Source organism: Phasianus colchicus, chromosome 4 (genome assembly GCF_987193195.1).
Source record: "Phasianus colchicus chromosome 4, bPhaCol1.hap1.1, whole genome shotgun sequence".
Classification (NCBI taxonomy): domain Eukaryota; kingdom Metazoa; phylum Chordata; class Aves; order Galliformes; family Phasianidae; genus Phasianus; species Phasianus colchicus.
The window spans coordinates 27,942,486-27,968,822 of NC_143439.1; the positions used below are offsets into that span (position 1 = coordinate 27,942,486).

Sequence of the window (26,337 nt, forward strand, 5' to 3'; positions counted from 1 at the left end):
TTATGTAATTTTTTTTTTCAGTGGGTCAAGTACTCAAAAAATGTCTTTCCTCAGCTATGCTTCCAACACTGGAGCTTGTAAAGAAGTCACTTGAAAGCAACTTTTAAGATGCTCTTGTTACTATTGCCTAAGTCTTCCTTGGGGGGAAGTAGAACTTGTGGTGACAGCATAAACCATCTTTACATTATATTATATGTGCAGAATGAAATGACTTGAGGGCCAGCTCTTATTTCTGGGTTTTAACCTCTGGAGTAAGAAGAGGTTATTTGGATATAATAACTTTTCATGTTTAAAGTATATTGTGCTGCTCTGCTAATAGTGTAAAGTAACTTGAAGCTTTTTAACTTTCCAGTGAGTTTACGTGTAATTGACTGTCATTGCCCTAATTTACCAGTTTTTTTGACAGCTTCTCTAAATTCCCTGGCCCTCCAAGAACATATATGCGTGTTATCAAACATCAGAGGGGACCAGAAGTTTTGAGGTGTGACTTTGTTTTCTATAATTCGTTTGGCAACGCTGTGTAAGGATGCCTAAATGCCTGCTGCTTGTTAAGACAATGCCTAGAGAAATCTTACTTACATCAAGAGAAATGTTACAGATGATTAGAAGACATAGCGATAAGCAACTTCATGACCTTTTGGACTCTGAGAATTAAGTCAGACTTTGGTAAAACCACTCATAATCTTTTAATGCATTTGCACGTAAAGACTGACTGCTGTAACTACAGAGTTCTTAATCCTCTGTTGTCCAAATGTCTCTTCTACAGCTGTGTTATCCTTAGGAACATCTGCAGTGCTCTTCTCTCTGATTTCAGCTGACCTGCTGATTCCCCTCTCCTTCCTAACTACCTGATCAAGTCCTTTTTGCAACTGCTTTGAGGGACTCCCTGTATGTATTATAAGAAATGTGCATTAAAAGTAATGTGAATAGTGCCATCTAGTTGGCACTAAAAGACTCTTTTCTGTACATCCTTCTTAACATTTCATTATAATGCAGAGAGGTTTGTTTCATTTGTACTTAGAAATTCAATGTAATTGAAGGCATTGTAATAGAGAAGATGTTCTGGTCTTGTTTCTGCCACCCATTTATTGGACCAGCAGTGAAAAAAGCAGGGCAGCCTGTGCAGCTTTCCAGGGCTGTGTTGTTTGAGGCCTGATTTCAAGTGAAGTTGACCAGTGAAACTTAGGTCACAGATTCATCACAGACTGAGTGTTATACTCTAAGGATGATGTGCTTTTGGAAATGCTTGTAGTGAAAAACCCATTTGTTTGTGTGCTTTCAAACATGTTCCCCAGCTTTGAAACAGATTACAGAGATGACCTGTGGGGGTTTCTTAGGATCATCTGCTTTTGAAGAAGTACTCTCAGGAACTAGTATAGGGACAGAGGCCTTCTTGGCTCTTTGCTTTTTATTGTTATCTCCAGGACCTTAGCTTTGTATCCATTTCTCCTCCCCCCTTCTCCTTCTTGATTATCTATTCTATTTAATGATGGCTTCTCAATTAGTGTACCAGACTCCTTTGTGAGAAGGGTTCATTCTGATCAATTGTCATCAAGGCTAGCATTCAGTACATCCAATCAATGCTGTTCTATATAATGGCTGTGCTATTGACTGATTTCTAATTTTACAGTATGTTGGAGCCCTGTTGAACTCTTTTAATATGATAATTGCTTTACTAATCAGTAGTCATGATTTGTGTGCAATTGAGGATTATTGACATCAACTGATCCCTTGGCATTTGTATTTGGCTGTAAGGAAGATGCATGTGGCAGAACACTTTATGTACCAATAGATATTAAATAGAATAATACTGAGGAAAATGCTACATGCATGTATACCAGCTTTTTTACAAAACTTAGGTCATTTTTTAAAATATAGGAATCGTTATTAAATACTACTTTCTAACATCATATAGGCAGCTGTTAAACAACGTGTTCTGTAAGAACATTCATTAGTCTGTTTTAAATACTAGCTACTAATCTACATGTTAAATACTGCCTATTGATTATATAACATGTATTTTAAATGTGCATCATATATGGCTAGAGTCAGTCTCCTTTACCCATACAGTGTATAACTTTACAAGAGATTTAAGTATGCACACACATTTGATAAAACTGTGTATTCTGTTTCAAGTAACCATTCAATTTGTCAGCTTTTTTGTCATTTTATTCCATGAAATGCACCTACAGTTGATTAGAAAACTATATAGATAGATAGATAACGTATATATCATAAATTCATTAAAGTTCTCTAAAACATCCACTGTGCCATTAATGAAATGTTCGATTTAAGCTGAAGCTGACTTCTATCCAGCTGCTCTTGCTGTGGGACCAGGAGGCGGCAGCACCGCACGCATCTTTCATGCGGCAGGGAGGCACAGACCCGTATTCGTGTGTCATCTGGGAAGCACCAACAGTAATAGCACTTAAGTAAAAAGATGAAAGGGGAAGTTAATTGACTGGGTAGCAGCACGTTTTGTCCTTCCTTACAGTACTAGCATGAACAGAGAAGAACAGCAGAATTTCAAGTTGTAATTTTACTTCATTAGGAACTGAGGTCATTAAAGAGATAGCAAAGTGCTTGGAGCTGTGTGCACACATACGTGCATTTGAAAAAGAAGCAGGGAAAAAAGTCAGGCTGCCAGGCCTCAGGTCATGGTGGCCAGTGGTGGGAGGTGCCATCCTCACAGTGTGTTCCTTTGGTTCATGCAGGCTTGTGTTTTTTAGCATTTTCATTCTCTGCAGGTGCTGTGTGCATCTCCTCTTGTGCTTGATGCGTAGAACCACACCAACACCCACAAAATTCCTCCCATGTTAACACGGTGGTAACATTAGCTCAGCACTTGTCAGCTGAGCACAGATCCTGATCAAGTCACAAAAGGAAGACCAATGCTCAGTTGCCTTTTGATTCTTCTTTATTGATGAAGAGCTAAGCTTTAAGTGTGTGCTTAGGTGTTTTTGTTGTATGAAGTGCAGGAACAAGCACCAAGACATCCCTGCTGAAAAATGCTTAATGTATTGTTTGCTAGAGAGGTACTAAAAACGGTTTTAGTACAGTTTCAGCTGTAACATCCCAGGAGACGGAATCATACATATGAGGATAAATGCTCCAACCTCAATGCTTTGTGTGCATTGAGATGAGAAATGCTGGACGCTGAACATCTGTGGAAGTCTGCCTGTCACTTATTCATGTCATCACTGCAAACTGGAGGAAATCTCTCCTTTTTTTTTTTTTTTAAAGCTGGCGTTAAAGATTCAGGTTCTACCTCACCATAGGCTCTCTTGGTTGTGTGAGACACATGTGCAAAGCTGACAGCTAAGTAATAGAGGAGCTATGTGAAGCCCAGGCGTTTTGGAAAGAGAGCCAGGTGGAATGCCAAAGGGTAACCAAAGAGAGTCTGTGCCATCTGTGGGCGAGCAGCTGAACTGCCCTACATGCCCCTTTTTTGTGACCTGTGCTGTAAACAAGGCTGGTTTGGGATTGTTAACCTTTGCATAAAGAGAAGCTGAAAAATATTTCTGGGTTTTAGGTTTTGAAGTGGGTCTGAGTTTAACTTAGTGTCGCTTACTAGATTGGGAATTGTGGTAAGACAGGAGTTTGACTCTGGAGCCCTGTGACAGGTGCAACTGGGATAGGAGCTGTTTGTGCCAAGGATGATATAACAATTTTCTCAAAATAGAACTCCACAAGTGGAAAGAAAGAGTGTGGCTTTGGGCCTACCTTGTAATGGTTGTGAGGAAAAAGGCTGCAGTACTTGCTTCTGGGAAGGGCCACTTGACTGGCAGTCCTGGGCAGAAATGGGTGCTTTTCTTTGACTGCAGATGTCTTTGCTGCAATCCATTCCACACTGGCTATTTCAGCAAGAATCAGCTTTGTTTCTGCTAGCTTCTGTTAACGCTATTCTTTGGGTATCCACATTTACCCATACTTTATAACAAAAAGCTACATTTAGGATTTTTGAAGGTTTATTATTGTAACTGTCACTGAACTCCTAGCAACTATAATCTCTAATTTATGGAATTTGAATTGATTGAGGTGGGATACACCTCAGTGCTGAGATGATGAAGTGCACAATGCTCCTGCGCCTCAATCCTTCCTGGAGCCTGCACGCGATTCACTGCAGCTCTGTGAATGCGGGCTGCTAGGCATAAAAGCTATGTGAAAGCAAGGCTACCTCTAAAGCTTATCTGTAGTTTCTGTGCAACAAGGATTAGAAGTTCACAGCAGCATGGCAGAGGATAAAATTCCAGGTAGGTTCCAGGATATAAACTGAAGCTGAAACTATCTGACTCCTCTGTGTATACAGCATATCAATTTTTACAGTGAGTTATAGCAAATAGAGTGGTGGAAAGAAAGCGTGACCTGCCTGCAGTCATAATGAAAGAGAACAGAATTCCCAAGTTTGGCTACCTGCCATTGCAGAATAGCAGAATGGCAGGAGATAGAAGGTAGCATGGATAAGTACCATGTTTATTTCCAATAGAATTCAGGAACTTACCGTTTGATATTCTGAAAGCTGCCGGCTTTGGTGACAGGAGACAAACAAAAAGATACTTCTTACTAGGTCTGATCCACCAGCAGCCAATAATATTTGCAATAATTTAGCAGTGCTGAAGGAGATGATGCTGTCCAGACACTTCAATAGAATTTCCATGATCCTGGAAACCAAGTTTGTAGTTACACTCCACAGAGCCAAACTCTACAGGAACTGGTAATCAAGTAGGATAAAGTAAGTACAGCCAAAAAAAAAATTAAAAGGCTCTGCAGTTTTTGGATTCATTTGGAGCATCTGATTTAGATAAACTTGGAGCATTTAATTTCATCTTCTGCACTTCTTTGCATGTATTGCACTTCATGAAATAAACTGAAGTATATGGGTATATGAAAAAGTTTTCTTCTGAGTTTAACAATGCTGATATATTTTCACAGGATTTTTCTTTCTCGTGGTTTGCACTTTCTCCTGGATGATCTTATATTAGAAATTATGGCTGTGTGTAGTCTTTGCACATAAAATAGGCCTTCAGAAAAGGAAACCATGGAAAATCATTAACACGAGTGCCACTCTCTAAGCCATTGATGGAATGATGCTGCCATATCCATGTTAAAGTATGGTCCCACTGCCTGAAAGAAAAAAGGCTCACTGGTTGGAGTGGAGCAGTAGAACTGCGTGTTCTCGTGAGGTACAGAGTAGACAACAAAATGAAATGATGGAATTAATTTTAAACTAATTTATCAGTAGATAAATGATCAGTGGTTTATAACAGCTGTATCTTTTTTTTTTTTTTTAACAAGGCAAAGGCCACTTGGCAAGGATGGTAATTTATTTCTGCTTTAAGTAAGTCAACAGTTTTTGCAGGAAGCAGCTAGCTGTCCTTTGATGGGAATGCAAGATAAATTGAAAGAAAGCACTTGAACACATTCACTCCAGGAGTTGGCAGCTTTGTCACTAAGAGGAGGATGTCAGACTACCAGACACATTTCCTCCACACTCTGCCAGGCAGAGAAGAAGGTTCATCGAGCAGCTCACCATGAAAATTGATTTTTTATACAGTTTAATGTTAATATAATTGTGAAATATTCATTTAAGGGTACAGTGGAAACCTGGATGCAGTAGGTTCTGTTTACTTGTTCAGCCTTGCCTCAGTTTGGGCACCTGAAACTGGTGCCCATTTGTATTTGTTTTCAGCAGTATTTTTTTCCCCCATTATTTTTATGTGACAGCAGGAATCAAAATAGTGATCTTCCCATGCTGTAAGAAAAATAGTGGAGGCTGGTTGTTCCCTACTGTTTGTTCATGGAGTCTGCAGGTGTCTGGCTACGTCCAGTGCCATCCAGAACAGGGGTAGGTAAAACAGTCATGCTGTTAAAGTAGAAAAGTGGCACTTTAATTCCTCATAATGAATGTTAGAAGAAGAGGCCTCCAGAATTTTCCTCTGATGTTTCAGGGATGTGGATGGATTTCAGCCCTCTAAGTCCGGAATTTGGTGTGGTACCAAATTAGACATACACTATACTGAGTTCAACCTCTTTGTTTTACTACAACACTGGCTAACAAGCACACAGGCTCGATCAAAATCATCCATTATTTTCAATTTTCAAGGTCCTGTCGACTAATAATAATAAAAGAAACCCTCACATTGCACAAGTATGTCTATACTATTATCCTGAGGAGCTAGACAGATTACACTGTTGCTACTTTTCTCCAGCTGTCCTTAGGATAGAGATTTCAGCTCCCTGAATAAACAAACAAACCATCTCCCTTGGCCTTCTCCATTTGCATCTGCAATGAAAATTCATGGGTAAAGAATAAAGGTCTTGTTTGGCTTCTTGATGGTGAAAAAATAGAATGCAAATTTTAAACGTAGCTCTAAGGGGTATATATTGTGAAATAGCACCCGGTTGTTTTTGATCCAAGCTGCTTTCTGGCTTTGAGCACAAGCAACTCATCTGGTTCCAGGTGATACAGGTATGGGAAAGAACATATGTATTCTTAGGATAATCATTATTTCTTTCAAATTTATTTTGATAGCTGATGCTAGGATAATTGCAAATGTTAGAAGAGGAATGTTGCATGACGGCAGAAATATGTCTAGTTCAGGATATACCTTCTCTTTTTCCTTGGAACTAAGAAACAATCAATGCAAAATGGGAACAACAATGTTATTTTCCAGGGATTCCTCTTTTGCTTCCCAGGGAGTGGTGAATAATTGACTAATGCTTGTCCCAGAGACCTTGTAAAAAGGTATTTTGAGGTATTTCAGTTACAGGAAATTACTTCTGTGTATAGTCTTCATGCATTACTACAGTGATGACAAAAGTATGACAACTTTGTTTTGTTTTTGCACTTGTTTTATATTTATATTTTTAAAGAAATTATTGTGAAGAGCTCAGTTTTGGTATACTATTTGTTGAAAATAATAAAGGGAGGTCCCTGTGACTTGGTAGAAGGAATACCTGAGGCATTGCCACTGGGTTACATTTTGGGACACTGGGGAATGTTTGGAGGAAATCTGTTTCATAAGAAAAATTAATAATGTATGTAATTGATGGTGGCCAATGTATACCTTGGAAGATCAAGGAATGAACTTTTAATGATAATACTATTTTACAACTAATGTTATTTTATAGAAGGGATGGAAAATGGGACGTGGTACCATATGTGGATATATTTTTCACATTGAGGAATGATTATAAAAGTCAGAAGGAATGCAGATTGTTGATAAAGGATGCAAATGTTTCAACGCTGGAATGGCATAGAGTAAAATTGCCAAAGCAATGTTCTTCAGGTGCAGTAGTGGTAAAAAGTGTTGGAAATTTAAGAAGATGTCAGAGGAGGAAGAGGATGTGGAATTATTTGTGGCCTCTGAAAGTATAAATGAGGCAGGGGGGAGGATGTGAGCAGTCAAATAGACAGTGAAGGAGAGGCTGATCATTTCAGTACAATAGCAAGGATAACTTGCAGAGGAGGAGGAGGGAGTGATGTAATACAGGCTCCCTTAAGGCAAAGTGGTTGGAATGGAAGGCATTTCTGTATTCCTTGAAGTCCCCTTCTCTACACAGGACTTAAAGATTTGGAAGGAAAGGGCAGGAGAATACAGAGAGGACCCAGAAAATGTGGGAAAATGGTTAGAAACTATAATTGAGAATCATTATCCCAATTGGCAGGATCTGCAGGTAATTTTGGGCGTTTCATCCTCGTATGAGGAACAGAGAATAGCCTTAGCTAAAGCTAAAGGGAAAGCTGAGAAAATTCAAGCTCAAGATACCCAAGCAGGAAGTTCAGATGATCATTTTCCATCCATCAGTCTTGGATGAGACTTTAAGAATCAAGCACAGAGGTGTTTAATAACTGAATATCAAAGGTTAATTATATTTGGAGTAAAGAATGTAATACCAAAACTAAGGAATGTTTCTAAGCTGTGCCAGGTGGTGCAAGGCAAAGATGAAACTCTGTCTGCATTTTATGAAAGATTATGCTAAACAACTAGGAAATGGGTAGATCTGAATGATCTTGAAAAAGAATATTAGAAAGAAATTGCAAAAGCAGAGGAAAGGGATGCCAGATCTATTGACAGATTGTTGGATGCTGCATGGGGGTGCATAATAACAGGGGTGAAATGGAGGAAAAAGATGCAGAAAAAAGAGCAGGTGAGTTCCAATAAAGGGCAAGCTCTGGCTACAGCAACAGCTCGGTGAAGCAGGCAGATCAGCCCAAACAGGTTATCAAACTAGGCATGGAGAGCAGGACGGAGGTCTCCCTTTCAGCGTGGGAGGGCTCCTCTAGAAAAAGATCAGCGAGCCCTTTGTAGACAGAAGGGGCTTCGGACAAGAGAACGCCCACTGAACCCAAACGGGAGAAGTCCTCCCCAGATGAAAGAGTGTGACAGAGCGCTGAACAGCGCGGTTGCAGATTTTCCAGCTCTGGCGCTATTCGGAACCCGCCTGGACACTTTCCTGCGCGAGCTGCTGCAGGGCTCTGCTCAGCAGGGGTTGGGCTGGGGGATCTCCGGAGGTCCGTTCCAACCCCTGTGCTCCTGTGACCCCACGCCCTCCCGCCTCCGGCCGCCACGGAACCGACGCTCCCGCGCGTTCCCTCTCCGCGCGCCCCCTGCAGACAAAGCGCCTAAATAACAGGAACGCCGGGCTCATCCCGCACCTTTCCAGCGGCGCGCCGAGGCGGCAGCGAGATGCCCGTGCCGGGCGGAGGGGCGGGCCGTGGGGCGGGCCGCAGGGCCTTAGGGCGGCGGCGCCCGCGCTCGCGGGGATAGTGGCGGTGCCGGAGGTGCCGGCGTGCGCTCGCCGCCATGGAGGAGCTGGGCTCGCTGGCGGTGTCGCTGGGCACGGCGTGGCTCTCGCTGGTGTTCGCCCTCATCGTGCTGCCCTCGGCGCTGGGTGTCTCGCTGGGCATCTCCGAGGCCTACATGTGGGTGCTGGTGAAGACGCTGGAGGTAGGCGGCCCGCACGCCCTTCTGTGCCTCGGGGCCGCGCTGCGCGGGCGGGGGGCCGCCGTGGCGGGCTGGGTACGGCCTGTGCCTGTGGCCGCCTCGTTTCGTCCCGTTCTTCAGCGATAGCTCTCGGGTGTGTCTGCCATGGATATGTTTTAAGGCTTTTGGTGCGAGTGAGCGTGCTTGAAGTGCTTTCTGGGGGCCCGAGACAGATTTATTCTGGTGTGGGGTGAAGAGAAGCCATTCCCAAGCTGGGGGAGGGTTCTGAGGTGAGGAGCCGGCCGCGTTGGGCTCTGCTTCGTTTCCTGAGCAGACGGACTCGTCCTGCTTAGATGGAACAAGGTGAACTTGAGATGTGGATCGTTCTCTTCTACAGAATGCGTGCATGCAGGGAACATCTCGCTGCTGGCCTGTTGTTGAGAAGTGTCTCCTTGGCTCACAGATTTGCCTTGCTTAGCAGCTTGACACAGAGCCAGTTCCAGGTAGCGCCTACAGGAGCCCCTGGAGATAGGTATTGTCACATCTGACTTTTCTGTGCCAAAAATAACATTAGCAGAGGCACGTGGTGAATAGATAGCTGTTAGCCTTGTGCAGCTGTGCTGCCTGAAACTTCCTTGGCTGTTGTATTCAGTCTGTGGGCCTCCTGCTGAGTTGTGGCTGTGTTGAGTCATAGGATGCTGCAGTCTCGGACAAGTGAGACTCCTTGCAGTAGCTCTCTTGACAGCTTTCTCTTCAGTTCCAGCCTCGGATCTCCCAGCCAATCCCTCATTTTTGCCAGGATGGTGGTGGAATCTTGGGCCTGTAGAGCACTTTGCACGTCTACAGCCTCTGTCGTCTCTTTGGGCTGGATTGAAGGAGCTATTGCTGTTTATAGGGTTACTCTGCGTATGGTCCTCTCTTGGCTCAGTGAAAGGGCATGGCGACTGTGATGCTGAATTTCTGCATAGTTTGTATTGTCAGGTAATGTATGTGCTTTATTAGAGCTAATCTGTTACAAGGGGCCAGCTCCGCCATCCTGGGCACTGGAGTCTGGGTACCAAGTAACAGGAGAGTCTGAATTGTGCATTGTGTCTGCTAATCCACAGTCATGTGTAATGTGGCAGACAAACGTGAGCTTGTGGTATGGAGCAAGATGAGAATGGTGCTGGGCTTGAGATAGTATTTTTGTCTGCTCATAGAAGTAGATCTGTTTACACTTGATTCAGAAGGGGCGATGCTTATTTCCCATGCTGTAGGCATGGCCTGAGAAAAGGGAGTGTAGAAGCTCCTTTAAAGAACAAAAGTGTTCTTGTGCTCTGGTGTTCTGACGCTACTGACAAGGGAGATCAGTTGGTGCACAATGACTGTTTCTCCATGCTGAGCTGTCTTAGGAAGGAGCATTATTCTAAGCATGTACAGACAGCAGTGTTGAGGATGTACTTCTGTTGGGCTGCATTGACTAAACCCAGAGTACTGTACTAGGGATGACCAGCTTTATATAGAGTACATAAATATGTATTTGTTTCTCTATGTGAGAAGGTGAAAATAGCGGAAGACTATGACAAGCTATCCTTATATTGGAGGAGTGCTGGTTGCCTACTTATTATCAGAAAATCTTCTTCCCCTGCTGTATTTTTTACAGAATATTAACTTGCTTCTTAATTGCTCTTCCAAATTGAGAGGAAACTACTTCTGCCTGTGGCTTCCTTTCCAGTGTGATAAGAACAATCTCTGGCACAGTGTTAGCATGTGCATGTTGTTCAAATGTTGGATAATTGCTACAAAAGCTTCTTTGGCAGCTGCTGACTTCTATGAAGAATACTTTAGACTAATGCTGCTGTGCTGTGTTGGTACCTGTGGAATCACTCACCACTGAAATCTTGTTGAAACAGAAATCTTGTTTCAACAGAATTGTTGAAATGACAGAGACTACCTCCTGTGATCTGTCACAGTGTGACAGCTCTCCTTGTTGGTTTTAAACACTCCCAGGTTGCTTCCAGTTTTTAATTTTGTGCATCTTTCTTTCCTGGTCTCAATCATATGCTCCCCTCCATCAAAGTTTTCCATCTTTGGGGCTTTTGACTAGCAGAGAAAGCATTTTTTGGCTTGCTTTTTTTTCCTCCCAGAGCGTGATAATGCACAGCAGATACTTGGAGTAGTAGGTGTGTTAACGTTGTGTAACTGTGGCCCCTGGTAACAGAAGCAATTTCTAATAGCTTATTATGCTGTCAGGCAGGGAATGCACTTTCACTGAGCAAGTGTGTTGCAGTATTTAGTAGCTATGAAGTGAAGGTGCTTGCTTTAGAGATCACTTGGACTTAAAGTTGAGAATATACTTTGGGGCAACAAGGATGTCTTGGTGCCATTGGTCAAACAGTAGGTTCTTGCCACGTGGGATGGGATGTGTTCCTTCCCCCATTCTCTAGGTATCAGCTTTGCTCCCTAAACCACCATTGGGATTAGGAACTATGGCATGTGGTGCTAAGTGTAAGGATGAGGAAAGAAAAGGTGAAATACATAGCCTATAAATCTGTGAATCACTGTGGGATTTCTGCTGATTCATGTTGAATTCGTTGGCTTCTTTAAGCAAGCTTTGCTGACTAGTGGTGCCTAACAGTGTTGTTGAAGGTCTTTGTATCTCTGTAGTTGGTGTTTGTGAGTTGTTGGGTGGAGAACTCTGAGTTAAGAGGATGGCTCTGAAGGGGCAGAAGTTAATGGAAAGCAGCTCTTGAAGATGAGTCTGATGGGGATGGTGCACTCTTGCTGACAGGCCAGAAATAAGCTTTTGAAAAAGTGTTTTAGCACATCTACTACATAATCTTAAGTTCCTTGGCTGTGTTAATTAAGTTCTTCAGCTGCCCCAGTCCTGTGCAGGTTCTTATGGGTGGTTTCAACAGATTTAATAATGAAGGCTACTTGTATGCAGGTCAGGTTACTAGAGCTGGGGTTACCCTCCTCAGGGGTTGCATCAATAATTAATTCAACATCTTCCTGGTCAACAGCACTGACCTGAAATGCTCCCATCTTCACAGCAAATGAGCACCGGTGTTTCTGATGCTGTTGATTAGTAAATGCTGTTCACAAAGAGCAGCAGCTCTAGGCACATCTTGCCTTCAAGTTATAATGCATGGAGCTGGCATAAAAGAAGCTAGTTAGCATTTCTGTTGCAGATCCCCCTTCTTCTTTCCTGTAAAGCTGGAACAAGTTGTCCTGTTTGGAGGCAATGACAAAGACATCTCACGAGGGTGAGGAAAAGATAACATGGATAACCAGAGAACCCTTCACTCCCCCTCTGAAATGATTGCTCCTTTTTTTGCATTGCTGTTTTCATTTACACTGATTTCCCTGCCTCCCACTGTGTGGGAGGTGCTCTGAAATCTCTGTTGCTGTTGAGGTTTGGAAGGTCTCCAGAAAGGAGTGATCATCTAAACTAGCACGGCAGCTTTTGTGCTGAGCGTGACCTGCCAGCCTCGTTAAATAAAGCAGTGATTCCAACACCGTTATGACTTAAGATTTCAGTCTGCTTCAGTAGTTTGGTAATCTCTCTTTTCAATAATCAGTGAATATGGCTCCTAAATCAGAGATGGTATTTCAAGATGATAAACGAGGAGAAAAGCTCAATTTACTAGGGTAATAGGGGAAATCCACATTGTATTCTGAACTGACTTGATTGATTCTCACAAACGATCTTTTCTGTTTGCATTCATGAAACCATGTGTTGCATTTGACTTTTTACATAGCTATCTGCTTGTAAACGTGTTGCTTTGAAAATCTTTTGCAATTTTTTTTTTTTTTTTTTTGCATCTGAAGTCTAATTGGACTTTTCTTGAGTACAGCATAACCTGTCTCTTAACTATCTATATAGGCTGTTGGCTTGCTGCGTGTGGTGTATCCTTTTTCAGGGGTTGGAAACTTAAAAGCCTTTCCTATCAGGATGAGGTGGGGATGTTCTCAAGGAAAGGTTGGTAGGCTATTCTTATCTGGTGAGATGTAGCATGGTATCTTCAGACTGGTGTGTGTGACTAAAGCATGAAAGCTACTTAGCTCTGAGCAGCGCAAATAGCAACATTACCGAGTTGGATCTGTGGTGTTTGCATATTTTGTCACTGTGCTGATTTCTAGCTTTACATACTAGTTCAATGAGTAGCACAAGATGCACAACTTACTTTTAGTGTTGAAGAATCTGGTGTTTTATGCTTCTTCCCAAAATCTGCTCTGGTGTCCCTGGAGAAGGCTTAGATCTGCACCAGGTGCCTCAGGCTGTCTGCTCAGCACCTGCACTCATGTCAGTGTTACTGCAGTACATCCATGAAACCTGCCACGTGGCTTTTTGGTCATCTGCTTAAGAAAACTGAGCCTGTACTTGACTTTCAGGATACTTTTTGATCTACAGTACGCAGCCATGGTATTTTCCTCTCTGTGAGATGAATCAGATTACGTAGTGAAAGCTCTATGTGGTGTGAAGCTGAGCATTAGGGTAGGAAGCAGCTGAAGTTGTTGTGGATGGTGCAGATCACTAGCTGGCAAGGAGGAAGGAAAATGACTCACGTAGCTGCATGAGGTGCTTCTTGTTTTCCAAGTTGGATATAAACAAGCTTCTCATTTGATCAAAGTTAAAGGTGCTGTCAAAGCCAGCAATTTATTTCAAGTGCCTAAGGATAAGTGGCATGATTACATTAAGTAAACTTGAGTTAGAATCAAGTCTCGCTGCTTGGCACGTGTCTGGTCTTTGGAAGTTTGACAGACATGGGAGAAAGAGCTAATAGGATTTTAAACCAGTTTGCAGTAGCAGCTGGTAGAGCTGTGCCCTGATAAGTGCCCAAAGTCTCAGGTGTGAGAAAGGAACAAGAAGGGAAGATGGCCTGATGTGGTGTCCGGATGGCTTTCTAAAGTGTGCCTTGGTCTCCTGGGAGAGCTGGCAGCAAAAATGAAGGTGCCTCAGCTCTCCCCTGCTGGAGTGCAAGGCAGCAGTCCCTGGAAATGCTCTGTGCAACGTCTGTAATGGTGCTGGGCTGTGGCCCTGTGCCCATCTGCTGGCAAAGCAAAGGACAAAAAGAACAGTCCTCTCTGATCTTTTCCTTTTCCCCTCAAGTTCTCTTTTGGGGGTTCTGCAGCTTGCCTAAGTGAGATGAAGAGGTAGACTGTCAGACTGAGTGGGAAGCACAAATGTATTCTGAGAAAGTGGTAGAAGGTTGGTTAGTGGAATTACGTGAGCCTGTGGTCTCTATGTGCTTTGGGGAAAAGTCCACTACTTGCTTTGCTAAGTGAAGTGTCAGAGGAAATTGCTATATATTGGCGTATTGCAAATTTCAGAGTATTGCACAACCATGTCTCAATAGCCTGCACCATCAAATTGTTGCTCCTTTGTGCTTGGCTAGGCTGAAACTTTCTTTGGATGTGAGCTGAGTTTGTAACCACAGGATTTCTGTAATGAGAATAATCTGAAGAGAGTTGCATATTTTTTTCTGAGTTCCAGAGAAGCTCTTTTCACTGGTTGTGCAAAGCAAAAGTGGGCCAGCACAAGGTTTTGAAGACTTATTTGAGGAGGACTTGATATAGTGAGATGGGATATAGGAAGCAGTTCTGTCAGTGCTGGTCGTGAGAGGTTATGTGCTGGAGGTAATGCCTTCAGGATGGACCCGAATCCCCAGTGCCCCATGGCTCTGTTGAATGGAAAAGGAGAAAACAGCATGGTTTAGCTTTGGGCTGAATCAAGCGCATCACCAAGATGATGTCTGATGACTTTCATCTGTTTCACCTTGCTTTGAGACCTTTCTGTATAGATTAACACAGCCTGTTTCTGTGCTGTGAACCAATATGACTTTGCTGCTGGAGCTGTGAAGGTCTGAACAGCAGAATATCCATATTTTTCCATAGGAGCTGCTGGATCAGTGTATTTTGGAAGCATTTACTGTAATAACTTTTCTATAAATAAGGTAAGGTCTCATGGGGAAGGAACTAAAACAGTTACCTTCAGAATGAGCTGCTAAGCCAGTCCTCTCCAGCTGGACTTTCCATCCGATTGCAAAGTAGCTTTGTGGAGGAGTGGACCCAGGGCAGAAGGTCTGCTTCAGGGTGAAGGGCAAGCTCCAAGGCAGCCAAAGGCTTGCCGTGGTCAACCTGATAAAAATGAAACCTGATGTAGGCAGAAGGGTTGTTGCGTGGTGCTGTGCAGAACTGACAGAACTGAAGGTCAAGAAAGCTCAAGAATAATGTAAACTAGCTGCAAGCGAGATGTTTCATGATGCCAGGGAGCTTCTACCTCACATGTTTGTGGGTAGGTGGAGGTGCTGAGAAGCATCAGTGTGCTTCCTGTGGCCAGGGGAGCAGGGGTTGCTTCCTTCCATCTTTCAGTCTTCTTTTCCCAAATCATATAGTAAAAAACAATGATTAACCCTGGTGAGCTGGCTTGTTCAGGCCGCGGTTAGACTTAATCCACCGAGGACCTTATTTTTGTAGTTTGATTTTTTTGTAGTGAAATAGCATTGGTAGAATGTTGCATTGTGCTACGTGCTCATCAGGCTGTTGTGCTGCTCAGCTCCAGGAGCTGCCTAGTGACGGAGGCTTGTGGTGGCTCTGTGCCTGCAATGACACAGGCTCTGTGTTGCTTCTCTGAAGACTGACAAGCAGAATCAGAAAGTGCTGACTGTACCTGCATGGTTTTTGTTATTAGGCATATTCACCAGTGCTCTCTGTGGGTGTAGTGTACTGAGGGGTAGTATATACACGGTTTTAGGAGTACCAATGATGATTATCTGATGAAGAGACTAAAAATTACAGTGTTGCTTTGCAGGAGACTTGTTTCTTAAGTGATTACTACATTTGGAAAATTAATGTGTTCTTTCTTTTCAACAGTGGGCCACTATACGGATTGAAAAAGGTGTCAAAAAGCCACAGCCACAGATGCTGAAGATTCCTGCTGCTAATGGTAAGAACTTGGAGTAAGATCATATTGTTAAGAATAACATGCTGGAGTAGGCAGACCGAGCCCTTTTCAAATGAGATGTGCGAGTTCAAGAAAGAGAAATAGAGGAGGAGTGGAATGGCCATCTACTTACTGTATGTCTAATTATTTTGCAATACTACTGGCACATTCACTGTTCCTGCAGAGGGGAAACATGAGTTGCAATATGAACTTGCTTTTGTCTTGAAAGCTGCGTTTAGATTACAGCCTGCAAGGCTGCTTGCCAACTCTCTATCTTGGAAGCATCAGGGTACATTTAGTAATATCTTAGTAGATCTGACTGCGTGGTGGACTGTGTTTCACAAGCTCTGTGCTACTGGAGGTCTCTGGATATGTATGCTGTTATACTTTTTCTCTTAGTGTGCTGGTGTTAAGAGTTGGTCCCTTGAGTTAGTTAATTCACTGTTGCCAGGTAAGTTTCTTGCTGCTTTCTCTTTTGTTAAGACAGCTGAATAGTTGCTTCATATTTCTTTCTTTAGCCCAATTTTGAAATAATGTGGTGGTGTTTAAAAAAGCAACTGTATCTTATCCCATACAGTGCATGTGTCATGGTAGCTTGTGCTGGGTCACTGTTGGCCACAAGAGGATGTGGGAGCTGTGTATGCAGTGAGTGTAGCTCTGGTCCTGGTACCAACTGCCTTTGTATCACCATGGATTTGCTGTTTTCTTGACAGCTTTAGTGACAGCTTTTTTTCTCTCTCTTTGTTTGGCAGCAGAGCTGGAAGCAGGAGTTTGCCCTTTTAGTATATAAGTGAATTATTATCTGATTTTACCAGTTAGCTGATGTGACTGTGGTGCAGTAATGGGGATGGAGCTGCTGAGCTGATTAATTGCGTTTCATCTGCAGAAGAGCATCTTTACCAATACTGGAAACACTGGTTATTGTGCTGTTTTCATGGCAGGCCTGAAACAGGCTTTGATGGTAGCAGACTCAGCTATCAGTTGGCAGCTGTAACAGTAAACTGGAGGTACTGCACAGCGGTTCTTAATGGATGTCAAAATTGGTCTTCTAACTTAATTTTTGTTGTGGCTGGAGAAAAACTTATTTTTTTCTGTGTCACATGTTTTGAAGATTATCTGGGGGGACAAAAAGGGAGGTAGTGGTTTCCTTTGTGTTTTGTCAGCTGCCTATGCTCCACGGAGTTGGTGAAACAGGGAGTGAGACATCCTTCATTTAAGGGTGATGAGTCCCATCATACCTTGAGTCACTGAGAGGGTGGAGGATGTGACTGTGCTGCTCTAATTGCAGAGTCATAGAGAGCACTGTCCTTCCTATAAGTTTGATTGTGGAGGCACATAGGTTGTTTTTTCCTAGAAAAGAGAGGAAAGCTTTAGAGAGAGAAGACTTAGGTAGTGCATGTTGCTCTGATCTACTTTTTTGAGAAGGTGTGGGAAGCATGGAGGATATCTGCGCTCTCGTACCAAACTGCTTTCTCTGCACTACTCTTGTAGGGACTGACTTATGATTAGGTTCCTGTATGTGGATGAGACTAGTTGGTGACCGGGGTGGGTGAAGGTCTATCAATCTTGTATTGGCATTTGCTGAGGTGTCAGAATGCAAGCAGTCAGAGGCCTGGTTACATTATGCAATATTTACTGAGGGAGGAGAAATTTCTGCTGATAGTGAATTGTTGCGTAGCTGATTAAAATGGGGTAAAGGTAGGGGTCTGCACGTGTGTATGCATGTGTGTGTTCAGTGCTGACTGACACGAGGGGAATGTGCAGTACCTCTCCTGTCTGTCCTAACAACCCAGTCCTCACTGGGAGATGGGTCAGGAAAGAAGGGAACATTGCACATACAAGGACTGATTTTTTCATGGCAGAGGAATGATGTGCTTACTCAAATACCTTAAATACTAATCTCACCCGGTCTTTTGATATAAAAGTGAGAAGGTGACTGTGCAGATACTGCCTTTCTCTCCTATACCAAAATCCTGTGTATTTCATACCTGTTAGCAAAAACAGCATTCAGCTCCCATGTGTGTGAAGAGTAGTCTCAAGGAACATGTTGGCTGGTTCTTGCTATGTGAGGAATTATCTGGGACTGTTACCTTGTGTTTAATGTTTAGAGGGCAGCGTGCTTCTGTGCTGGTCCCATTATTAGAGCTCTTGGCCAAGCAGGTATTTAGAGATTAGATCTGGGTCTCAGAGCAGCAGGGGAACCAGCTCTGAGCTGTCAGTGTAAGTGCAGGCTGGTCAAAAAGCAATCCTCTTCAAGTTGACGGATATGAAAACACTGAAACACTGGTAAAGTCGCTTAAGTGACATCCACTAGACGACATATGCAAGTAATGTAAGTAGCAGATAGTGAGAAGTTTGAGGCTTGCATAATTAGCTAACCAGTGTGTGAGAACTGAGAGGCTCAGGGCTTGTGTTGTCATGCTGAGTAATGTAGTAGCTATGGTGTCTTGTTGAGAAAGATCTTTGCTGCACTCCTACCTAAAACTGTCTTTCAGCTACCTCTGGCAAAGCTCTGCCTATGGCCAAAGGATTAGATGCTGTTAAATACTATCTTCTGATAACCAGAAGGCTAAGTATATCACTTAAGTAGCATGTGCTTAGTTCTGATCATAATACCTTCAGGTCCTGCTTGTAGAACCTTGTCCCAAAGGCAGCCTGTGCACAGGGGTGTGACGATGACTGTGCAGCTGGTGAGGAAAGGTTACAGCTGTGGTGTGCCAGCAGTGTGTTCAGCTTGCACCTCATGTTGGTGTTCATGGTAATTTGAGCTGAGAAGCCTGAGCTGGGAAGGCAGCTGCTTGGCTGAGCTTTCTGGGTTCTGGGAAGCAGTACAAGGAATGTTGCTGGTGTACTGGGTGCTGGAGTCTCTCACTGGCCCATTTGTTGGCTGTGACTTGTCTTCCACCCCAGCAGCTGGGTGGAGCAAGAGGCTGGATTGTCTTGCCTGCAGTGTGGAGGTCAGGATCCTGACACTTCTAAGGGACTGTCTGAAAAAGAAGGAATGAGATGTGAAATAAAGCTCCGATCTGTGCTTAGAACACTACACAGAAGTAATACATGCTGCTGAATGTGGTGCTTTGTGTAATTTAGATTCTGAAGGAAATGTGCATGTTTGGGTGTGCCATGTTTATTTCCTTATGTTTATAGGCTAGCAATAGGAAAATGTGCTGGTCTTGATGATATAGCAAGCTGTGGCTGCAAAATTCAGAGCTGAAGATGCTAGGAGTTTGTTGCAGTATGATGTCTTTATGGGTGTTTTTTTCAGTATTTACATTGGAGGCTTGTGAGGCATTTCTCAGAGATCTTTCTTGTGTTCACACACATGTGTGATACAGTGCAATACAAAGAATTCCCACATCAGTTGTAATGTGACTGTTGGATGTAATGTATATCTGGAGTTTTGCTGGCAAGGCTTTTTTGGGAATTTGTGGGAAGTTAAGCCCTGCAGGGTGTGTACTTGTGAGAAAGGCTCTTGTAATTTGAAACAGCTGGATGCTTCCTCCTTACCCGTGTGTCTCAACCTTGAGACACAGCAGTTACGCAGTTCATCAGAGGGCATCTGACAAAGTGGTTACCTGAACTTGGACCTCTGTCATGTAGCTGAGTGTCTGAGGGGATGGCTGTTCTGGTTAAATGCTATTCTAGATTTCTTCAGTCATCAATTACATGAGCCAGACCAGAAAGCAGCTACTTGATCTTTATACTTAGCTTACATGGCTTGTCTTTAAAAGCTCAAATAGCAAATGAATGCTATCAAACAGTGAGCTTTAAAAAAAAAAAATGTCCAGCTCTGACAGTAGATTTGTATCCTAAACCAAAGCAGAGTTCTAGAGGGTGACTGTTTAATTTATAGACTTGCTTCTTCATATGGTTACCTTTTTCTTCCTTAAGGTATCATTGAAAGAGATGAAACACCTATGGAGAAAGAAATTGCGGGTCTACATCGAATGGAGTTCCAATTCTCCGACATATTCTATTTCTGCAGAAAAGGGTTTGAGGCCATTGTGGAAGATGAAGTCACTCAAAGGTTTTCCTCTGAAGAGCTGGTTTCCTGGAATCTCCTCACAAGGACTAATGTCAACTTCCACTATGTCAGCCTGAGGCTTACTGTTGTGTGGGTCATTGGGGTTATAGTGCGGTACTGCTTCCTTCTGCCACTCCGGTAAGCTTGCGGCTGCAGAGAAGTTTTGTTGCTCAGGGATCACATAAACGTGCTCCTCCCCGTTTTTTTTCAGACCAAGTCAAAATTGGCATATATAGAAGATCAAGTGGCTTAAACACTCCTCTGAGTTGTTAAGAAGCTATTCAGTGCTTTTATCTTGTGCGCTGAGGACAGTACATGAGGTCTATTGATCATCCCTTCGTGGAATGCTTTCCCTAAGTTGCTTATATTGAAAATGTGAATGTAAACTGTGCAGTCCTCTAAATATCAGTGTTAAACTTGCACACTACAGGCATCAGGGCATCTGATGCTGCTGCCTTAGCTAGTTTGGCTTTGAGCATTGTGTATCAGGGAATTAACTGACTGCGTAAAGGATCTGCAGAATAATTGAACATTGGAGTTCCTTTTCTGTTTCAATGTGATACTGATATAAATCAAACTTACTTTTATGTCTGTTTCTCTGTAGCTTTACTCTCGCTGCCATTGGGATTACCTCAATGATCGTGGGGACAACAGTGGTAGGACAGTTGCCAAACAGCAGGTGAGTACTGTCTGTGTGAGGATCAAACTGCCAATTACGTAGCCTTGCATCAGTCCAAAGTACTCAAGATTGAGACTGGACAGGTTTTGCATATTGTGGACTACCGATAATCTGTTCTACCCACAAAAATGCTGCTTTGCTGAGGGTGGCTGCTTGTCATGTTTGGCACTGAGACTAGTGCTTTGATGGGGCCCTTCTTGCTGCCATAAGAAATACTCACCCAGAGTACTAAAAGAAGAAAAAAATAAGACTGTTTTTTAAATCCCAGCACAAGTGTCTTGCTTAGGTAAATGAGACCAAGGATATGACGTGCAACTTGGCATAGGTGTAGTAGTGAGTGAGTGGACCTGGGATTAGTCCTCCTACATCAGAGTTCCAGGAAAATCTTTTAGCCCTATGTTATGTTGAGTAGGGTAAAGAACTTATTCCATGTGTCTAGCTGCTTTCCAGCATGCCCCAGATGCCTGTGTCTTCTCTTTCAGTCTGAAAAACTATCTGAGTGAAGTGGTGCACCTCACATGCTCCCGGATCCTTGTGAGAGCTCTGTCTGGAACTATCCATTACCATAACAAGTGAGCAAGCTAATGTTACGGCTGTAAAACTGTGTTTATGTTCCTTTGTTTATGAGTATTCTATTAGGAACTGGGGGAGGTGTGTGGAGAGGAGGGCAGTTTGTTCCTGAACCACAGGTTTATGTCATGCTTGGTGATGATTTAACTGATGGCTTTACAGAGTTGTGTGCTTAATGTGGTGCTGAGCGCACTAGTAGTCTAACAACAAATTGTGTAATTGCAGGGAGAACAAACCTCAGAAAGGAGGCATTTGCGTTGCCAACCACACATCACCAATAGATGCGATCATTTTGACCAACGATGGATGCTATGCAATGGTATGAGGAGACTGATGGCAGAAAGATGGGAAAAGGAAAGATTGGCATAATGGTTCACGAGTTCAGTACTTTGTTTAGCTTTTAAAGTTGGTGAATAAGGTTACCTTGAGGATGAGTCACTGGGGAAAAACGTAAAGTATGTTGAAGTCTGACTTCAAGTTGCACGTTGATGAAATTTCTCTGGGAATGTCAATTCAGACTCTGTTCGAGATACTTCAGAGACTTTCTTGCATGCTTGTAGATCCTTCCAAGTGAATGTGCTTTAATAACTTTTGTGCATACTACTCAATCCTGGATGTGATTTACAGTATGACCTAATCTGCTGGGATGCAGGAGAAAAAATTGTTCTTTTCTGGGGGGTCTTGTTTGCTGATATGTTTCACTGGGCCTGCAGGTTGGCCAAGTTCATGGTGGATTGATGGGAGTTATTCAAAGAGCCACCGTGAAGGCCTGTCCTCATGTCTGGTTTGAGCGCTCGGAAATTAAAGACCGCCATCTAGTGACAAAAAGGTGAGGTGTGAGTTGGAGTGGGGAATTGTGCTCTTCATGTGACTCTGGTACCTTCTAGTGCTTGAGAGACCACCTCTGAACAGTCATTCTACAATTGAAGATCCCGATTTATGAAGTAAGCTTTGAAGAGACCCATATCAGGAGATGTGCTTGTGGAAAGACAGACAGAAGTGCAAGCTGGCAGTGAGGTTGCAGTGGGAAATGGGGAACTTGTACGTGGAAGCTGGCAGTGGGAAATGGGGAACTTGTACGACCTCAAGATCCTGAGAGGACAAAAGGCTGATTTACAGAGGTGTCATCTTTTGGCATGTGCAATTGCCTTTATTCCACATGGGCACTGCTGATTATAAACCCTAATCATAGGAACACTAGTAACTTGTAATTGCAATTTACTTTAAGCTGAAATGAAACAACAAAATATCAGATCTGGGAAATTATCATCCTAACGGCTACTTTGCTGTTAAAGTCCCAATATTTATATCTAAATTAAATTGACTTGAATTCTGCATATAAAGTGGACTTTCTATAACATCTATAGCATCTGTCTAGGCTTAATTCAAAAACGGAGGTGTTAGAAATGATAGTCTTTGCTTGCTGATGTGGAGGTGGAGTGCGTGGGGAAGTATCTGGCTGAAAAAGATCTTCCAACAAGTATAGCAGAACCCATGAAGGTTTTTTCCTGCTGTAAGCCACTTGTAAACTGAGTTTGGAGTTAATTGGCATGACCTAATGGCATAGGTTGGTTGGCTTTCCTGACAACCATTTATAAAGTAACATACAGGCAAAGTGTTGCTTCAGTGTAAAACTAATTGCTATGGTAATGAAGGACTCTTTGAAGGACTCTCTGAAATAGTGTTTCAGATTTTTTGCAAACAGAATGGAAAGTACAGATTTGTGTCTACTAAATAGTTTTGGTTTCTTACAGATGTGTTTGTTAATCTGATGCACCTGCCTCGGGAAAGAAATGTGGAAAAACATCTATTTTAACTTTACCTTTTGCTTCCACAGACTCAGGGAACATGTGGCAGATAAGAACAAGCTTCCAATCTTAATTTTCCCAGAAGGTAAGAAGATGAACTGTTCTCTTTTTCCCCTGTTCAGCATAGATTCATGTCTGTTCTTTTCTCGTGACTTGTGGTGCCCAAATGAATTCTCACCTTTGGGTTAGCTTTCTTATTTTATTCATCTTTCATGTAAGATTACCCTAAGGCAATGCAATAATGCCCTGCTTGTTGGGTGTCCTAGCCAAAGAATGAGAAGACAGTTTATTTTGCCCTGTGAATGTTTATTCACAGTGCTACAGATCTAGCCTTAGCCTTGAGTTTTTTCTCTCACACATGCCGTGGCTTTATTCAGCAAATCAATCACAAGAGAAGGAAGAAAAGCAAATGTGGAGAGGTGCTTAACTTACCCATAAGGGCCTGCCTTTGCTCCTCCTTGCTGTTGCTACTGAAATGTGCGAGGCTTTGTGAAATACTAACTTTATCTTCTGGACAGGCACCTGTATAAACAATACGTCTGTGATGATGTTCAAGAAGGGCAGCTTTGAAATAGGAGGGACAATCTATCCTGTTGCAATCAAGGTATGAGGAAGTGTCTGGCTGCTCAACTTGAAAATGATTTGGAGTCTGTTTTTGTCAGGGTGATGGGAAGCTGTCTCAGAGCTGCTAATGAAAAGCGCAATGACAGTGACAACTGGCCACTTGCTGTGGTTGTCTCCTGGCTTGCAAGTGACTGGAATGAGCCTGGACTGTGGCTGAAAGCATCCACCTTGCACTTAAGACAGGCTGTGGTGATTTGTGAGGGAAAGAGTGTTTTCATTTTTCTTTTTCCTGTGATCCCTTGCAGTATGATCCTCAGTTTGGAGACGCGTTCTGGAACAGCAGCAAATACAACATTGTCAGCTACCTGCTGCGAATAATGACCAGCTGGGCCATTGTTTGCCATGTGTGGTACATGCCACCAATGGTGAGAAAGGTAAGATCATCACTGTTTGCAAGTGTTTCTTTGCCCTCTTCTCCAAAACCCCTGTCCACTCCATGTTTCCAAAACTGTTTTATGCAGGGCTTTTATTGGTGGTTAGTTTAATAAATGTTTGGACTTAGCTTTTCCAGATGTATTGAAATATTGGGAAAATCTCTGCTGAATGTAGAATGCAGCTTGATACCACCATTGCTGTACTAAAGATGCAAAGAATAGTGGTAAATATATTGCTGTATATGATGACGTTGCTACTAATGCAAGTTGCAATTAATGATGCATTTGTAGCATAAAACCTTATCCTCTCTATTAATCCACACTTTTGGAGCACAAGTTCCCTTAACTTCAATATTCTGGAGAAAAATGAGCTAAATGTTTATCCCATAGAAACCTCAGGTTATGTTGGCATGAGGAGGGTGGGATTACTTGGTACAGAGTTAGTGACAGAGCAGATGACTGTGATGGAGGTCTGTTTGAATTTACTTCTCTCTGTTTTGATTCAACTTAAAACACTCAAAGGATGGAGAAGACGCTGTTCAGTTTGCCAACCGAGTAAGGTCAGCCATTGCTCGCCAAGGGGGACTGACTGAACTTCCATGGTAAGTGATTGATTGCACCCTTAGTAAGACTGTATGGACTGCTTGAACTTGTAGGCTTCTGTTAGTTGTTAAGTGCTTTTTGATTGAGAAGTGCACCTATCTTCATTTTACCGGGGAGAATACAAGGGAGTAACTGTAACAGTCACATACGTGGATATGAATAAAAAAACCTATGGAAAATGGGTGAACTGCTACAGCTATGAGGCCATCTGGCCATAGGAAATAGTGCCTCAGATGGGCAAAGACTTGTATCCTAGTTAGAACCTGTTGTCAGCACTGGATCAGACTGCTTTAATAAATGAGCTCTACAGTTGGACAACATATGCATTAAGGCTTAAGGTATGTACTGTTTAGAGAAACAAAGAAAAAAACCTATTAAAACTGGATGTAGAAGTTGAGAAAAATCTCTGAGATGTTGGATGTTAAGACTAGAGTTGACTAAATTAGTTGATGTGACGTGTAGTTTGACAATAATGTATTTAAAACAAACAAAAAAAAACCCAACAGCAAACATGACGGCTTACTCTTTGCTCTTTCTCTGCAGGGATGGAGGTCTGAAACGAGCAAAAGTCAAAGACAGTTTCAAGGAAGAACAGCAGAAAAACTACAGCAAGATGTTAGTGAGAAATGGATCACAAGGAAGTCTGTCTGCAGGAACAGAGTCAGACTGAAAGGTGGTTCTTATAAACAAGTATTGTGCAACCAGCCTTAGCAGGAATAGTGTTTTTCTTTTTTTTTAATTAACACAAAAACAAAGTAACAAAATCCCTTTTGTGTATGCGTATTCTCTGTATGGCTGGTGCAGAGCCTGCTAACGGCAGTGTCTCCATATTTCTTTTCACTTCCCTGTTCCTCTGAATTTTTGTGCAATAAGGCACTGTAAGTCCTTGTATTCTCCTGCAGAACATGTGAAGAGTTAAAAGACTAAAGGGGTTAAAAAAACCCAAAAAACTACCACCTTTCTCCTGAGCTTGTAAGAATAAAGGGAAATACACTGAGTAATGTCAGGGCACTGGTTGTACAGATAATTCTTGTTTGTGGTTCTTGGAAGCTTTAAACAAATTTCTTTTTCTGTTGCTCAGACTTTTCTAGTTGTGGGTTTCTTAAATGTTTTAGGATGATGTCAGAACTGTAATATTTACTGCTTTTGTTAGCTTGCACCTGGATGTGCAAGGGGAAAGGGGAGCAAGGACTGCAGAACTCAAAGGATAGGAAAGGAGTTTGCCTTGTCAAAAGCGCAGTTCAAAGATCGTGAGGAATTTGGTGGCCTTATAACATGGAATTGCCTTTATTGAAAACTGTTTCTGAAGGGAAGGGGCAAGTCCTCAATCTCCCTGTCCACTGCTGCTGTCAAAGTTGTTTTCTTTAGACCACAAACTATAAAGATTCATTATGCAGCTGGATACCATAGGCTTTGACAGATGTATTTTCATGAAGTGGATTTTCAGGACTACCCTTCTGCAAAAATTGCTGCTAATGACTGAAAGATTTAAAGAGCCACTCCAATTCAGCAAAACATTTCTGGGCTAGCAATAGCTACAGCTGTAAACAGAGGATCTGTAAGTCATCTATGATACAAGTGGCACATTCGAAGTTGCAATATGTTGCTGTCTTAATGTAAAGAGTTAATAAATTCTATATTTCTAATGGGTGTTGTGTGGCATTTATGTTCTTTTCTATGACTATTCATGCAAAACAGTTTTTCTTCCTGGTAACGTGGAAACTTAAATCACTGTAACATAAAGAACCAGTTATTGCTGAGCTCTCACTTACCTGTTTTCTAACCTTTTTTTTTTTTTTTTTT

The 26,337-nt window shown here is 42.5% G+C and overlaps 1 protein-coding gene across 1 annotated transcript; it reads left to right on the plus strand.

Moving 5' to 3' along the window:
- Window positions 1-8,679: 8,679 nt before the first annotated feature.
- On the plus strand, window positions 8,680-26,180 carry LOC116231121 (glycerol-3-phosphate acyltransferase 3). Its single transcript, XM_031596712.2, has 12 exons — window positions 8,680-8,951; window positions 15,783-15,855; window positions 19,744-20,014; window positions 20,481-20,555; window positions 21,038-21,127; window positions 21,351-21,444; window positions 21,839-21,954; window positions 22,963-23,018; window positions 23,452-23,537; window positions 23,803-23,931; window positions 24,454-24,533; window positions 25,078-26,180. The coding sequence occupies exons 1-12, from the start codon at window positions 8,808-8,810 to the stop codon at window positions 25,202-25,204; spliced, it is 1,341 nt and encodes a 446-aa protein (XP_031452572.1). The 5' UTR covers window positions 8,680-8,807; the 3' UTR covers window positions 25,205-26,180.
- Window positions 26,181-26,337: the final 157 nt, after the last annotated feature.